The following is a 17883-nucleotide window of genomic DNA, read 5'->3' as shown; positions in this document are numbered from 1 at the left end:
GGCCGCGGAGCTTAGCTCCTCCCGCGGCCCCCCGCCCCCACGCATTGCCCTCGCCTCGCCCAGTCCCGCCCCTCGCTCCGCCTCCAGCTCCGCCCAGCACCAGCGCAGCCCGGCCGCACACCGCTGCTGAGCGCTAGGAAGAGTGTCCTCGCCCGGCGCCCGTAGGGGATCCCGGCCCGGGGGTAGGTTCTGTGCCCACGTGGTGCCGGCCGCCGAGCCCCAGCCTGGCAAGAGCCGCGTAAGTGGCCGCGGCGGCTGCAGCCCCGGCAGCTCGTGCAGCCCTTGCTGTGGGTGGGGGAGGGGCTGTCCCCCGACTCTCCCGGTGCGGGCGGACCTGGCGGGGGCCATGCCTGGGCGGTGGTTACTTCTCAGGGCGATGGCCCGGGGCCTCTCGGCGAGAACGACCTGCGGCGGCGGGCGGCCGAAGAGAGCGCCCGGCGTATGTACCCGTGTCTGGCGGGCGGGCGGGCTCGCGTGGCCCCCGGGCTCCTCCGGGCGCGGCTGGGCTCGCAGGCTGGAAGATGGGCGCGGGAAGGAGACCAGGGAGGGGGAAAGTGCCTGATCCTGATCATGCAGCTTCCTTCCTTTTACAGTGCTAGATCCTCAGGGTGTCTGGGTGTGTACAAAGCCTCGGCTGGGGTGGGGTGCCCAGTCCTGGGCGGCAGGTTGCAGGAAAAAGGGGGAGAAATGGGAGAAAGTCCAGAGGAGAGCAACACAAAGGATTAAAGGTCTAGAATACATGACCTGTGAGAAAGGCAGGTTTGTTTAGTTTGGAGAGAAGACGGTACATAAAGTGCTAGAACAGGGAGGGTGAAAAATTGTTCTTGTTAGTCTCTGAGGATAGGGCAAGAAGCAATGGGCTTCAATTGCAGCAAGGCCGGTTTAGGTTGGACATTAGGAAAACTTCCTGTCAGGGTGGTTAAGCACCTGCACAAATTGCCTAGGGAGTTTGCAGAATCTCCATCATTGGAGGTTTTTAAGAACAGGTTAGACAAACAGCTGTCAGGAATGGTCAGGTTGTTAGGGATTCCTGCCTTGAGTGCAGGGGACTGGATTAGGTGACTTCTTGAGGTCCCTTCCAGTCCTACACTTCTATGATTCTGTGTCTCTTATGCACTTCCCAGCCTCACTCGCTCAAGGTTGCCGTTCTCAAGCATTCTGTATTAGATAATGTATGCTGTGGCATATGCCATCACTAAGGCTATGTTTTAGTCACAGGTACTTTTAGTAAAAGTCATGGGCAGTAAAGAAAAATTCATGGCCCGTGACCTGTCCATGGCTTCCCGTATATGCCCCAGACTAAATCTTGGGAAGGGGTGGCCTGGGGGTGCAACGGGTGCTGGGGAGGGGTGGCCCTGGCGGTGCCAGGGGTGCTGGGGAGGGGTGCAGGTGGCGGCCTGCGGCCCGGGACCCCCGCTGGTGCTGGGCAGGTGTGTGTGTAGTGGGGTCGGCAGGCTCCTTACCTGGCTCCGCACCTCCCCAGAAGTGGGGACATCCCCCTCACTCAGCTCCTAGGTGGAGACGAGGCCAAGCAGCTCTGTGTGCAGAGCGCCGGCTTCGTAGCTCCCATTGGCCGCCCGGCTGACTGAAACTTTGTAGGAGAGTGTGGCCTAGTGGAGAGAGACAATAGAGGGGGGGATCCAGGAGAAAGCTGAGATCCTTCCTGGCCCTGTCAGTGGCTTGTTGGGTGACCTTGGGCAAGTCCCTTCCCATACTCCTTAGTTTCCTGATATGTAAAATGGGGCCAAAGATGCTTGTAAAGTGATTTGTGTTTGGATGAAAAGCACTTTTAAAGAGCTAGGAATTATTGTTAGTTCATTTATAAACGGGGGAGCACATTGGGCACCTTGCTCAAGGAACAGCTGTGTACCAACAGCTGTGCAACCCTGTTTGGACTAATGTTGGACAAGAAAGAGTGAGAACATGACCAAATTGCAAAATGCTGGCACAGGCTTGGTCTACGCTTAAAAGTTAGGTCGACATAGCTACCTTGATCCAGGGTGAGAAAAAAACTAGCTACCGTAGCTCGGGGGATGGGGGCGTGGGTGTTCCTACACTGACGGCAAAATCCCTTCCATGGGAGTAGGCTTAATCTATGCTACGGGGTTATGCCGAGGTAGCTATCCCAGTGTAGTCTCCATAGTGTAGACATAGCCTAAGTGGAAATGTTCTTAAATTACTTTCCCCACAGTTTCTCCAACTCGCAACCAAAAAGACTAAACTGCGGCCCAAGTGCTGGGTGTGATCCATTCGCTGTTTGTTTTTTCCACTGATGGAGATGCCATTTTGTTGTTCCACTCCTTGCTGAAGCCTGCTTCCTGCTCTGTCCCTTTCAGTGGTTTGCAATGGCTGGGGAGATGAGAGCAATGGCCGCGAGTCAGGCAAAAAGACTTAAGAGCAGCAATGAGGAGACAGAAAACCAAGAGGAAAATGGACACCAAGACAAAAGATTTAAGAGAAGCCAAGAGGATGTGGAGGATCAGAATAAAAAATTTCCCAAAAGGAAGATTGTGCTGTTGATGGCATATTCTGGGAAAGGCTACCATGGGATGCAAGTATGTGGTTAGGCAATAAATGCTATTCAGCCTCTTGCATTTGGGGTGCATGTCTGTCTGCATCAATATGCCCAAAGTGGTGCAGTATCTGAAATGAGGGGAGGGAGGTGGTAGCCAAGGACGAGCAGCTATAGGCTCCAAAATTCCAGGAGGCTGGGGCACACGTCGCTCAACCTCCGATTCAGATGTGTTAGTGCCATTCAGAGAACATGATTTATGTTATGCTAGCAGCCGGTCCACACCAGCTTTCCCACCAGTGCAGATCCTGATAGAACTGTACTGGGCTTGTAGCAATGATGGGAAATTTTTCAGAAAAACCTTGCTGTAGATAAGTCTCCTGTGTGGACTGAAAGCACCATGCTGCGGCTCCACCAGTTCAGTTAATGATCCTAGTGCTATCTTATAACATCCCTGCTACTTTTCCATTGAGCTTTCTGGTTGAGGCTCTGCAGTTGTGGCTGTTTCACTGGCTCCTGGATTTTCCCAGCCCTGCTCATTTCATTTCTAAAATGTGTTTGGCCACTGTCGGAAGACAGGATACAAGCATCTGTGGGCTAGATGGACCTTTGGTCTGACCCAGTATGGCCATTCTTATGTTCAGATGTGTACAAGCAAAAATGGGCATACGCATTACACTCCAGAATGTGTCCTCTAGTGTAGATGGGTATTCAGTGTATCATTGAAACACACAGCACAAGGCCCCAAAACATGCAGATTACATTTCTGCCTCTTCCTGTTGCATTTTTAGAACCTGTCTATACTGGGGATACTTGCCCTAATGCAGCCCCAGGGTTTTGATGCGCTGCACTGGAGTGGCTTACTTCAGTTTGGAAACATGCTAACCTGCCCTGCTGCAGCTAAATTACACTGTGGGGGTGGGTTTGCGTTGGTGTAGCATCAGTATAACAACACTGCTAAAAAGTGTCTCCAGGATAGACAAGCCCACAGATACATGGCTGCTCTCTTAACCAAGCTGTGCAGAAAGCGACTTTTCCAATGCAATAGTAGCAGCAAAGTTGTGAGCCCTTAGATTTATACAATCTAAGAATGTATAAATCTAATGTTATGAATACAGTGACCCAGAATGCCAGTGTGCTGGCTTTGGAGTGACGGTGGCTGTACTGGAATAACATTTCCTTTGGTGCTGTGTTGCAGACCCACAGGTTGGTCACTTGTGATCGCCACACAAATCCAGTTACTCACGGTTTGGGCAGGGGTTGAGGAATCACCTGAAATCACTTCTATCTGTTACCAGCTACAATAGCAAAAGAAATACTGAAAATGTATCTCTCTCATTCATGACTCCAGGTAAAATATAATTGGTAGGGTTTGCTAGAGAGGGGCAGTGCTGTTTGTTTTGTGAAGAGAGAACTTTGAAAATTAATTCGGACTCCAATGGTTATTGGGTTTTGGGTAACGATGGATCTTCAAAGAAAGTATTAATTATAGTTTTCTTCCTCTATTTTATCTTTCTCTTCAGCGAAACGTGGGGTCCTCGCAGTTCAAGACGATCGAGGATGACTTAGTATCTGCCCTCGTTCAGTCGGGGTGCATCCCAGAAAACCACGGTGAAGATATGAAAAAAATGTCCTTTCAGAGGTGTGCGCGAACAGACAAGGTGTTGAAGCTCTTTCTTTCGTGCTCTAACAGACGCTAGTAGCACTGAAATTGTTGTGATGTCTCTGATCATGTGCATTTTGGATCACAGATGAGAAATAAGATCACTTCTATAACGTGGGGTTCTCATTTGATAGTGAATGTATAATTATACTAAAGATAAAATATTTGTAGTGTGTACCCTTATCTTCTATTAAATTAAAGTATAAATAAATACTAGTTAGCAAATACCAGGGTAGTGACTAGATATCTGTTAAATTTGTAAAACTGCTACTTTATCCTCTCAGTTGTGACCTCCGCTTTTCCACTTTAACTGTGTTCGTCTATTTGTTACTTCTTCCTCCCAACCCATTCCTGCCCTGTTTGTGCCATCCTGTTTGATATACACCTCTACCCCGATATAACGCTGTCCTCGGGAGCCAAAAAATCTTACCGCGTTATAGGTGAAACCGTGTTCTATCGAACTTGCTTTGATCCACCGGAGTGCGCAGCCCCGCCCACCTGGAGCGCTGCTTTACCGTGTTATATCCGAATTCGTGTTATATCGGGTCGCGTTATATCGGGGTAGAGGTGTATTAGGAATTTTTGCATTGGGGACTGTTTTTGTTCTTTGACTATGTCTAGCACAACGGGGGCCCTAATTTGTAACTGAGATTCATTGATGCTCCCATGACGTACAAGCTTGCATACAGCACGAGTTTGGTTTTGTAGGCGTCAAATACAGTGAAATAGCACAGAGGAGAGTGTCAATTTGCAACCTTATCCCTTCCTTCACACTAACCAAACTACCCTGCTAGCCCACGAGTGTGCAGATGATTTTGTGGCTGAAGTACAGAGTTGGGAGGTCTGGGATTCATGGCTTTGCTACAGTAGGCTTCTATGTGACTCTTGGAAAATCCTTTAAACTCTTATTCTCTGTCATCTCAGTTTTACAAGTGGGGAAAAATACCATGCATCTTAGATTTGCAGTGGTGCTGAATTTCCTGGTGTGTCTTTCTGTATGGTTCTGACTTTATGGTTCTTCACTTCAGTTTGCAATGACCGATAACAGCAAAGAAATGAACCGAGAATGTGAACAGACTATCCATTTTAATTTTTTGTTCTGATACAGTTCTTTCACTGTGGCACAACTACCAATGTGTGTTCTCGTTGTTTTTGTTTTCCTAGGGCGTGTCTGCCGCTGGACAGATTGTGTCACTGAAGATCTGGCTGATAGACGACGTTTTAGAAAAGATCAATAACTGTCTTCCTTCTCATATCAGAATTCTGGGTAAGAATAATGGAAAAGTGGGTATCCCAGCAGTGTGCACAAACACAGATTTTAATTTAAAGAGGAATTCTTTACCATGCAGCTTTTTGCTGTACCATTCAGATATTTTTTTCCTAAATATTTCAATGTGAAAAGGTGTGTGCCCCCCCACCCCCTTTCTATTTTGTATAGGTTCTTCTTGGTGGGTGGGGATTGTAATGTGGCTGAAATTAGCTGATTCAAAAGTTTTGTTAACAAAATGTCATTTTTAAAATGAGGACTGAAAAGAGTCACCGGGGGATTCAGCTCCAAGAACAAATGTGATGCCAGAACCTACTTCTACATGATACCAACGTTTGCCTTTGCCCATAAAGACCATGATATCCAAGTTGAAACTTACCGACTGAGCAAAGAGACTCTTGAGAAAGTCAACAAGCTTCTTGCTTGCTACAAAGGGACCCATAACTTCCACAACTTCACCTCTCAGAAGGGACCCAAAGACCCCAGTGCCAAACGGTACATCATGGAGATGTACTGTGAAGAGCCCTTTGTGAGGGAAGGCATGGAATTTGCAGTGATAAAAGTGAAAGGACAGAGTTTTATGATGCACCAAATAAGGAAGATGATCGGTTTGGTGATAGCTGTAGTGAAAGGCTATGCACCGGAGTCCATCATGGAGCGCAGCTGGGGAGAGGAAAAGGTGGATGTCCCCAAAGCTCCAGGGCTTGGGCTGGTCTTGGAAAAGGTGCACTTTGAAAAGTACAATAGACGCTTTGGAAATGACGGTTTACACGAGCCACTGGAATGGACAGAGGAGGAGGAGAAGATCGCGGTTTTCAAAGAGCAACATATCTATCCCACTATTATCAACACGGAAAGGGAGGAGCAATCCATGGTAAACTGGCTGAGCACCCTCTCCATCCATGACTTCAATGCCACTTCTTCAGGGGTACAGGTCAGCGACAGACACTCAAAGGTAATGGTTGAAGCTTATCTTTTTAGAGGGATACTGTCAACGTAAAAAATAATTGCTCTTCTTCTTGAACACTTTTACCTGCTGTCACTACACCACCTAACATAACGATCACTTCAAGAGACTAGACTAAAATAATCATATCCAAATATCGAGAAATACATGTGTATATACGACGGCATTTTGTGTATAGTCCCTTTCACTGTTTTTTGTTACTTTTGCACATGGCAAGTGGATAAAGGAAGAAATATTTTAAAGTGCAGGAAGATGTGATTGCTAAACCACATAAATTTAGGTTGGGAGCCAGGAGCAAATGTTACTATCTGTAACTATCTTGAACTCAAGAGAGACTAGATTTCAATTTGGTAGGTCCCTTTTAAATACCAATTTGCATGGAGAACTCTTATCATTTATCTAATTTTTTGTTTTGTTTAATGGTCTGTTCACTTGCAAAGAAGCTTAAACTGAGAGGAAACTAAATTTAGTTACTCTGCGCCCAATCCTGCAAAGTAATGCACATTGGAAAGCACAATCCCAATTATACATATAAAATGATGGGGTCTAAATTAGCTGTTACCACTCAAGAAAGAGATCTTGGAGTCATTGTGGATAGTTCTCTGAAAACATCCACTCAATGTGCAGCGGCAGTCAAAAAAGTGAACAGAATGCTGGGAATAATTAAGAAAGGAATAGATAGTAGGACAGAAATGATCATGTTGCCTCTATATAAATCCAGGGTACGCCCACATCTTGAATACTGTGTGCAGATGTGGTCGCCCCATCTGAAAAAAGATACATTGGAAAAGGTTCAGAAAAGGGCAACAAAAATGATTAGGGGTATGAAACGGCTTCCGTGTGAGGAGAGATTAATAAGACTGGGACTTTTCAGCTTGGAAAAGAGATGGCTAAGGAGAGATATGATTGAGGTCTATAAAATCATGACTGGTGTATAGAGAAAGTAGATCAGGAAGTGTTGTTTACTACTTCTCATAACACAAGAACCTAGTGGTCACCAAATGAAATTAATAGGCAGCAGATTTAAAACAAATAAAAGGAAGTATTTCTTCACACAAAGCACAGTCAACCTGTGGAATTCCTTGCCAGAGGATGTTGTGAAGGTCAAGACCATAATAGGGTTCAAAAAAGAACTAGATAAATTCATGGAGGATAGGTCCATCAATGGCTATTAGCCAGGATGGGCAGGAATGGTGTCCCTAGCCTCTGTTTGCCAGAAGCTGGGAATGAGCGACAGGGGATGGATCACTTGATGATTACCTGTTGTGTTCATTCTCTCTTGGGCACCTGGCACTGGTCACTGTTGGAAGACAGGATACAATACTGGGCTAGATGGACCTTTGGTCTGACCCAGTAGGGCCATTCTTATGTTCTAACCCACCAGGAGCCAAAACTCCCACTGAGCTTAATAGGAAGTTGTAAGATCAAACTTTTGGTGCATGGAACTGCTATTGATTTGAATAGGTATAACTAGGAGACATGGGATATAGTATTAAGAAAGGGAATTTGTAGACTGAAATTCAGATCTTCCTGACAGATATGTTGGGCTGTGGAATAGTCTCCAAAGGGAGTAGTGGAAACATTGTTTGCTTGGGATCTGTTAAAACTAAGCTGGAGACAGTACTAGAAAAACAACTCAATGGAATCCTAATCTATTTTTTAATGAATGTTTCCCAGCACTTCTGAAAACTTGGAGTGGTGATTGAATAATCTTTAGTTAACAGGAGTTCTTTAAAGTAGGGTCTCAATATGTAGGGAACAATCCTGCACTGACAAGGATCGGACTAGGTTTCTTCCACCTCTTAACATTTTATGATTTGTTTTGGTGTGAGACACAATTCTAATATTGAAATTAAAATCCACAGCCTGGGTGAATGGCATGAATAAGGACAACTAGAGACTTGTCAGGGTTATTTTTGTACTTCTGGTAATTGTTTTGTTGTGGTGGTGCTCATGTAGATACACTGTATGGAAACACTGTTGTAACTGGATGTAAAATGCTTATAACACATGCCACCTTAATTTTGTTTAATGTGACTCAGAAAGGTACAAAGAATTCTCTCCTGCCTCCAGTGCTGTTTGATGATGATAAAGGCTCACTGATGACATGTTAAAGAAGCACTGAGCTGCTGGGCTAGCAGAAGCCATGTGTGCTTGTTACCTATAACAACAAATACAACATTAGGTTCACAGTTGTCACAGGCTGGCTGGGAACAGATAAATAAGGAGTTTTGTGATTGATTCCATAATAAAATTTTTTTAGCCTATTTACACTTCAGCATGTTGTGCTGGTTGTTTTGCAGTTGGATACATTTACAGCCTTCTTTTTTATAATAGAAATGGCCATTTCCTTTCAAAGCTACATACAGCTGTTTGCATTTGTTTTTAAATCAACAGTTGGAAATCCAACACCCTAAGCCATACCATGATCATGACTGACGCTGCTTTTCTTTCTTATAACTGCACTCTGACTTTGTGCTAAGAAAACACTGTAGAACCCCTAACTGTATTCAGTCAAAAAGAACAGGAGTACTTGTGGCACCTTAGAGACTAACAAATTTATTAGAGCATAAGCTTTCGTGGGCTACAGCCCACTTCTTCGGATTGGGCTGTAGCCCACGAAAGCTTATGCTCTAATAAATTTGTTAGTCTCTAAGGTGCCACAAGTACTCCTGTTCTTTTTGCGGATACAGACTAACACGGCTGCTACTCTGAAACCTGTATTCAGTCAGATTGGCTTGTTCTTTAAAGGGACAATGTCAGTTTAGAATTCAAACTTTAAACCAGTTTCCTTTTATGTGTTACTAATAGCCCCTTAGATTGTTACTGTACAACTGAACACATTTAAAAAAAAAAAAAAAACTTACTTTTTGGCACTTGTGCACAAGGCCCTATTTCTCTCTCTGACAATTTGGACCTAAATTTTGCAGTGAGGTCCCTAGATTCTGGAGCGCTCTGGGGAAATTCTCAGTTTTGTGACTGCTTCAAGAAGTGTGGAGGTTTTGATTGACTTAAATATGAAAAGGAAGAATACACTTGGTACAGGAGCCCTGTGTCCTTCATTGTGTTTTTAAATGAAGTTTTATATGCTTTCCCTGCATTTTTAGTTTTCAGTATGCTGCACATTGTCGTCATTCAGTTTCACACTTAACTGAACAGAGTTCTTCAGCAATTGCTTAGAACTTAGTAAACAATTCTATTAATGATGTATGAAAGGATAAAATCCTACTTGTGTTGGCTCTGCTGTGCTAACAGGAATAACAATTTTGGCATTATTATTTGGCATCTAAATTGACCTGACAGCATGCCTGTAAGTTATTGTTTCCACGGAGCTATATGGAACTGGATTCTTCCAACTAAGAAGTAAAAGACAGTATTTTCCCTGCCCCTCCCCCCCCCCCCCCCCCCCCCCGGCTATAATTTCAAATGTAGTAACTAGAGTTGGGTCCAAGTCATGAAATTTGGATCCAGATTCACATTTCCCTAGACTTTGGAGCAGTTTCGATCCAGTCTTTTGATTTGGGTCTATAATAAGCTGATGACAAAACCATTTTTTTTTTCCCATTCTACTTTGCAGAGCAACGATCTTGAAGGCAGTGATGGTTGTGACGATGACTCTGACTGAGTCAGTAAATAGCAGGAGCTGGGATCTTTGCTGCTTGTGATTCAGTTTGGGTAGAACTAAGTGGCCTTTCTAAATCCAGTAAAGCAGAGGTTTTCTTGCATGCTGAAAACGAGTAGTCACAGACGACCAAAAGGAACTGGGGGGGGGGGGGAGGAAATAATGCAGCAGTGACCCTGAAAGTGACTGTACACCACTAACTGATGCATTGGAACGTGGAATACTTGAAAACTAAAATAACAAAAAATGTACTTTATAAAGGAATCTTGTTGTGCAGGAATTGTTTTCATTATGTAATTTGAATTATGTTTTTATTACAGTAAAAGTGCTTATATGAAACATACAGATATTTAAACGTGTATTCTCCATGTAAGGCAAATGCAAAACATTTTTAAATAGATTTTTTTCTTTTCATTTTATAGATTGAAGACCTCTATGTACTACTTTAAAAACCTCTTTAGTTTACAGAATTTCTTCATCTGTAGCTGCAGTGATTTTCCAAAATTTGAGCCTTTTTTTTTCTTTTTCTTTTTTTTTTTGCATACTATCCATGACTTTCACATGCAATTTGTTTGGGATCAGAAATCTATTGTTATACTGGTGGCCCTGGGTTCTCTGGCTAGAGAGAGACTTAACTTTCTTTGCCATCTTTAAGCTTGAGAAACTGTTCCTTTTATGAATGAGATCTAATTTTGGAAAGTGGGCTGGTATGTGTGTATCAGGGGCTACGTTGATCTTTTTATTTTAAAGATGTTACTAACAGCAGATGGTTCCAATGTGTTCTTATACTTGGACAATCCCAGAACATAGATTTATAGCTGCCTATGTATGCAGAGTATCTCCAGCCCAGGTAATTGTTTCACAAACCCTTTAATTAAGGTGTGTTAAACCACTTTGAACATGTAAAGTACTGTTATCACAAACGTGAAGTACGAAAACTTAGAGGGGGTTCAGTGCCTGTGGTAGATGGCTAGTTATATTGCAGTTGGTTTGCCATCCCTTGTACTTGCTAGGTAGCTCTCTGCTGCATTTTGGCCTAAATGTGTAAAATGTAAGGTTCAAATTTTCAGTAGGCTTCAACCTAGCATGCAGAAACTTTGCATATACAAATCCTCATTATTCATCTGCCCATTCAGATGGGGGGTTGTGTGCCATAATGTGGGATTTGTATGTGCTGTCGAGTAGGTATGCAAATATACACACATGGTTTCAGAGGTTGCGGCTGAAAATTTGGCCCAAAGCATTTTCCCCTGGATCTGTGTGCAGAAGAAGAGGAGAATATGCCCCTAACTTAGAAAGAGTTTAGAGGGGAGAATATGCAACACAGCTTAAGAGACAGCTGCTTTTAACCAAGGCCTGATGGCCTTTGTTCCTCCGTGAGCAACATTTTAGTTTTCTGTGTTTTGGGCACATGAAGCTGCTGAGGATTTTTTTGGTCAGACTTTGGGCTTAATTCACCATCTGTGGGACCAACTTTCTTAGGGGGTGGGAGAGAGAAATAGCAGTGGTGAAAGCCTCCCACAACCCTTATACTTATGAGGCCAGCTGGTGCCTTAGGAATGGGATGCCTAAAGGCATCTCTACATTACGGGGACTATAAGGCATAGCTACAGCACCATAGCTATGGTAGCATAGCACCATAGTGTAGATACAGCGACAGAAGGGGTTTTTCTGTCAATGTACGGATGCTGTAGGTAGGTTGACGGAAGCATGCTTCTGTCAGTCTAGCTGCATCTACACCAGGAGTTAGGTCAACATAGTTACAGCACTTGGGTGTAGATTTTTCACACCCCTGATCACCATAGCTATGTCAACCTGCATTTTAAGCAAAGACCAGGCCTAGGAAACATGCCGATTGAGCCCTTTCCAGCTAAACTTCACCAGGTGGGCTTCAAAGGAGGCTCAGAGCTGTGTAAATTAAAGCTCCCTTCCTTGGCAGGACCCTGGGGGAGGGCAGTGGATGTAAATTCCTACTGGCACAGCAGCCCCTGGGGGTTTGAAACAAACTACAGCACCTGTGGATGTGAATTAAGCCTATGGTCTCCACTGAATGTAATACGGTTCTCTCTTTGAAGGACTGTCTCCTCTGTTCAGTTCTGTGAAACGTATTAAATGGTTTCTGTCTAAGGCCTCTGGACTTACGATTCTGTCAGAGTCGTTTGTCCTTTTATCTTTATTAATAAGTTGCTGCAGATATTATGCTCTTGTGTTTCTTAGTGTTTTAATTAGGGTTTTAATTTTATCCCCAGAAGGTCTTGATCCATATTTTGTCTCGTAGGTAAAAGCAGGATTGTGAGGGGTATGTATCAGTGTGCCTTTAGGAGATGCTCTCTTCCCCTAGATTTTCTTGTACATCCCTCAATATTTTGTATAACTTACATCATCTTTATCATCTCTTCCCTCTCTTTCTCTCTTTTTTTTTTTTTTTTTTTTTTTTAATCAACCTCAATCTGTGAGCAAAGTTTGGGTCATTCTTACTAAAATAACTATGGGAATATTGTCAACTCAATGGGAATTTCATTTGTAACCTTTAGAGGAAACTGCCCTAGATCATTAAAATTGAACATTTTTACTTTATTTGCTCTGTGTGTGCTGTTTGCTTACTTTTTGCCCTTCACTTACCCTGGAGAGGCTGCTCTCAGGTCCAGTTCTGGGTTCTCATTCACTGACACAATACTGCTGGGTCTGGGTTGCAGATTCCACACAGGAATGTTTGATTTGAAAGCAAATAAACCCGTTGTTTGTTCATTGGGATACTTCTTCGAATTTAATGTAAAGATTCCTGGAGATAGTTGTAGGTTTTTCTAAAATCTGCTTTTAGCACATGTACACTAGAAGGTTTTTTTGTTGCTCTATGCTAGTACAGTTCAAGTAGCAAGCTTCCCCGAACTGTAGTGTGGATGTAGTTGTTTATGCCAGTATCTTAAGTGACGTCTAAACTAGAGTGTCTGTGCCAGCATACCCCCCTATTTAAGGTGCAGATTTTCCACCAACATACTAAAAACAATGGTAGGTAGCTAAATTGCCAAAGCACTCTTTTGTCAGCATAGTTCCATCGACAATGGAGGTTCTGCAGGCATAGCTATGTTGCCCAGAGCTTTGTGAATTTTTCTCACCCCTACCAGACATAACTATACTGCCAGGACTTTGTAGTGTAGACCAAGTCATATTGTGGTTTGTGAAGTGAAATAGAATCATAGGACTGGAAGGGACCTTGAGAGGTCATCTAGTTCAGTCCCCTGCACTCATGGCACTGGCATCTAGACCATAAGTGATGTTCCCTTTCATACTGAATAACTGAGACTACACTAAGGCTTGAACTCAAACTATAATGGTTTAAAAAAAAAAAAAAAAAAAACACCCTGAACTTACATAATTATACCAATGTAACTCTTCATGTACAGATCAGGCCTTCTACAATTAAAAACTTGGTACACACTTGTCCGGGCAGCTGCCTGTGTCCATGGGTACATCTATACTAGAAAAATAAGCAGCACTGTTCCAGCTATGCTGCCCTAGCTGTCCACCTCTCCAAGAGACGGTAGCTAGGTCCATGGAAGAATTCTCCTATCGACTTAGTGGTAGGGTTAGGACTGGGGTTTAGGCTTAATTACTCGCATAGTGCATGAATTTGTTCAGAGCCCTGAGTAATGTTAAGCTGATCCAGCTTTCTAGCACAGACCAGCCATGCGTAATAAGTCATGATAGAGGTATATAAAATCATGAGTGATGTTGAGAAAGTGGATAAAGAAAAGTTATTTACTTATTCCCATAATACAAGAACTAGGGGTCACCAAATTAATAGGCAGCAGGTTTAAAACAAATAAAAGGAAGTTCTTCTTCACGCAGCGCACAGTCAACTTGTGGAACTCCTTACCTGAGGAGGTTGTGAAGGCTAGGACTATAACAATGTTTAAAAGGGGACTGGATAAATTCATGGTGGCTAAGTCCATAAATGGCTATTAGCCAGGATGGGTAAGAATGGTGTCCCTAGCCTCTGTTCGTCAGAGGATGGAGATGGATGGCAGGAGAGAGATCACTTGATCATTGCCTGTTAGGTTCACTCCCTCTGGGGCACCTGGCATTGGCCACTGTCGGTAGACAGATACTGGGCTACATGGACCTTTGGTCTGACCCAGTACGGCCTTTCTTATGTTCTTATGTCTGGCCCAGCTCATGTTGCCAAGCAGCATGAGTCAGACCCCCAGAACTAAGATGATTTAAAGAAAAGAGATACACTGTTTCTTATTTGCCTTATGTGCCTGGAGGTGGGTCCTGTTGCTAACCTTTCCCCCACTGCCCCAAGCTGGGCCAGAAACTTACTTGTTTTTTAAATATGAAAGTGGTGATTCTTCCATAGTAACGTGATTCCAGGAGCTGGGGCTTACGGACATGCTCCACTTACCCCCAGCCAGAAGGCAACACTGGGGGAGTTGGCAATCCTGTCCCATTGGAATTGGGCCCTGAAGAGGTGCAGGAGCCCTAGCCGCTTGTGTAGCAAGGTGATGGTTGTCCCCTCCACCCCTAGCCTCCCCTTCCTCTTGTCCGACAACAGCGCCCCCTGGTGCGCACAGAGCAGAGGGGAAGTGGGGGTGTCTGTGCACCCTCGCTGTTATGTCCCTGCTGCGTACCCGTAGCGGAGTCCTCCGCCATTTTCCGTGCTGCCCCTCCCCCCGCGCTTGGAGGTCCTTGCTCGACAGCCTCGCTCTTCCTGGTGAGTCATTGCGCCGGAGCCCGCAGTGGTACAGCCCACCCGGCATTTCTCCCCCTCCAGAGTGAGTTTGCAGTGGTATCGCCCGGGACTTTGCTGAGCCGGGCGGAAGGGCCCCTGGGTGGCGGGGCTAGGCCGGAGACACGCCCCCGGCGGGGCGGGGTTGAGGGGAGCTGTCTGAGGGCGGGGGGTGTTCAGAGGCGAGAAGGTCCCCCGAGGGGGCGGAGGAGAAGCTCGGAGGGGGCGGGGCTCGCACGGTTGAGGGGGAGAAGCTCGGAAGGGGCGGGGCTTGCACGGTTGAGGGGGAAAAGCTCGGAGGGGGCGGGGCTCGCTCGGTTGAGGGGAGAAGCTCGGAGGGGGCGGGGCTCGCTCGGTTGAGGAGGGAGAAGCTCGGAGGGGGCGGGGCGGGGCTCGCACGGTTGAGGGGGAGAAGCTCGGAGGGGCGGGGCTCGCTCGGTTGAGGAGGCAGAAGCTCGGAGGGGGCGGGGCTCGCACGGTTGAGGGGGAGAAGCTCGGAGGGGCGGGGCTCGCTCAGTTGAGGAGGCAGAAGCTCGGAGGGGGCGGGGCTCGCACGGTTGAGGGGGAGAAGCTCGGAGGGGCGGGGCTCGCTCGGTTGAGAGGGAGAAGCTCGGAGGGGGCGGGGCTCGCACGGTTGAGGGGGAGAAGCTCGGAGGGGGCGGAGCGGGGCTCGCACGGTTGAGAGGGAGAAGCTCGGAAGGGGCGGGGCTCGCACGGTTGAGGAGGCAGAAGCTCGGAGGGGAGTTTGCTGGGGAGGGGAGGTGCTGCTGTCAGGTCCCGGTGGACAGCAGCCCGGTGCCTTCTGTCGCTAATCATCAGTGGCAGGCCCTGGGCGGCCGGGCTGGCAGACCCCTGGGTCCCCGAGGCCCTGGCTGAGCAGGGACCCTGTCACGCAGCTGTCAGCGCTGTGGTGGGTGCAGCTCCGTGCTGCGGTTATCCGGGGCAGGGGGCGACCTGTCCCCTTGCACTGCCCCGAAAGCTTGTTGCGTCCACGCAGGTGTCTGTGCCTTTCTGGGGTTTAAGGTTATCCCCAGAACAGGCTGCTTGACTCTGTGCTCCTTAACCACCTATTTGTTAAAAACAACCCAACAAAACACGGGTTGAGTTACAGCTTGGTGCTGCGTGGCCCCCTCTGGCTGGTTTTTAGGGCCCTGGAAGGCGCGAGGGTAGTCCTGAAAATCCGGGGCATCGCTTGAAACAAGACACACTGGGCAGCCTTACTTCAGACCTGGATATATAGTAAGAACATTTACTGCTTGGCTCTTGCCTTGAAAATGTTGCTGCTTCCAGGGTTGATGCTAGAAGAAGCATCAAATAGATTGACAAGCACAAAATGACACACAAACCTAAATATTTAATTTGCAATAGAAGACCAAAAACAAGGAAACAAGATTCCTAGTCTGAACATGGCCTAAGCAGGTACCCAAATGAGGAATATATGGTGTATACTGGATACATGTATGTTTTACTTTAACTAGGAACTTCCTTGCTTTTATGGATATTAGTTACTGTGTTAATGTTGTTTCCCTATGGACTTAGTCATCTCTATCGTTAAGGTAAATTGGACGTGCAGAGAAATACAGGAGCTACCTGTCAGATCTATTTTCTGTTTTGATGTATGATATCTATGTTGCTGTGCTGCTTCCCTCTATCCCCTGCCCATAAAGGACATATCTTCTCTGGAAGCCTGCCTGCACCACAGTTTCCAAATATAGCTATTTATAATGAGTTGAATTCCAGTAGCTGGGCAGAATGGGAACATGACACTGCAGTTGTACCAGTAGTTCTAGGAATCCAGCAGATAATGTTTATCCCATTGCTAATCCCAAATCCAACATTGTCAAGTTTTCAGTTTAGCCCTCTGCAAAGGAGGTTTGAACATCGATCTCTAGCACATATTCCAGTTATTTTGCCATTGCTCCAACAAGTTCAGTCTCAAAGTCCTACACAGTCCAGCTCTTTTCTGGTGCAGTCATTACCAAATGTTTAGGTAGACATTCTAGATCCTGGCTTTGGTATGTAACACCAAGATTTGTAAATGTTGGTGTGTTTGGGAGATTAATCAATCTGAGGTCTTCAAATTGTGGACTTTTTGTGTATCAAGAAAGCTCAAGCAGGGGTACAACTTCCATATTCTGAAGCAACTGCTGTTGTACGGGAATGCAGGCTTTGACAACCTCATTCATAGATTGTTTCATTCAGCATCTTGAACCTGTAGCTAGTGAAGCAAACATTGTCAGTGACCTAGCCCATGTCATATGAAAACTACTAATTTGCCACCATGAATACTAGTATCCAAGGGCCGCTTCTAACAGCATCAAGTGCTTCAAGGAAAATACTTGAGCAGACCCATTGTATATGATAGGACATCAAGTGGATTAAAAACGAGCTAAAAGAGGCACGGTGAAAATGCTGAGGTCGGGTCTCCTGGGGGAGAAGGTTCTGAGGAGGCTGTCTTGGAGGGGCGAGGGAAAAGCTCTTGAGTTTGGGGGAGGGGAAAGGCCAGGTGTCGGTGGCCAGCCCAGTGCTTTCTGTAGCTGATCTTCAGTGGCAACCTCTGGGCTGGCAGTGCGAGGTCTGGCAGGCAGGCCCTGGCTGACCATTGCCTCCTTTTTGAGCTACTCTTGCACAGGATTTGTTTAACCTTGTTTGCTTCATTACATTCTTGTTCTTAATTATGTCACTTAGCTATGTTCTTATTTGGATTGCAGCCCTTTTGTGATCAGAAGCAAGTTTTGTAATCACGCAGTGTCCACTGCTGGCAATTTAAAGCCTAGTTAATTTCAAAACTGAATTGTTTTCCTTCCTTTCCAAAGTTATTCATTAGTTTATCTCGTTTTGATGTTTTAGAAAGTTGTCATACAATAACAGAAATACAAATGGCTTAATTTTCTTTGTCACCTGTATAGGCTCTGACTCATTTTCTCTTTTCTTTCTCTCTTTGTTCCACCTCTCTCAACCACTTCCTGCTGTATTGCTGCACCTCAGTCACGATCCCCAGCATCAATAAAGGCTATGGTTGAGGTGCTTGTTGTTTATAAAATGTTATGGGTTTCTATCATGGGAAGCTTTGTAATTCTTATATATTCGGAAGGAGGTTTAAAAAACCCTTTTGATCCGAGC

At 45.5% G+C, this 17883-nt stretch overlaps 1 protein-coding gene and 1 pseudogene across 1 annotated transcript; both read left to right on the top strand.

The window, feature by feature from the left end:
• Nucleotides 1-346: 346 nt before the first annotated feature.
• On the top strand, nt 347-10052 carry PUS1 (pseudouridine synthase 1). The gene is made up of 6 exons (XM_065417905.1): nt 347-439; nt 2337-2555; nt 4036-4173; nt 5340-5442; nt 5700-6397; nt 9987-10052. Exons 1-6 carry the CDS (start codon nt 347-349, stop codon nt 10032-10034), a joined length of 1299 nt encoding a protein of 432 aa, XP_065273977.1. The 3' UTR covers nt 10035-10052.
• A 6237-nt stretch (nt 10053-16289) lies between these two features.
• On the top strand, nt 16290-17045 carry LOC135890570 (E1A-binding protein p400-like; annotated as a pseudogene).
• Nucleotides 17046-17883: the final 838 nt, after the last annotated feature.

Source organism: Emys orbicularis, chromosome 16, assembly GCF_028017835.1.
Source record: "Emys orbicularis isolate rEmyOrb1 chromosome 16, rEmyOrb1.hap1, whole genome shotgun sequence".
Lineage (NCBI taxonomy): Eukaryota > Metazoa > Chordata > Testudines > Emydidae > Emys > Emys orbicularis.
Note: the sequence above shows the minus strand (reverse complement) of the source record. Positions and strands in the feature narration are given on the sequence as shown.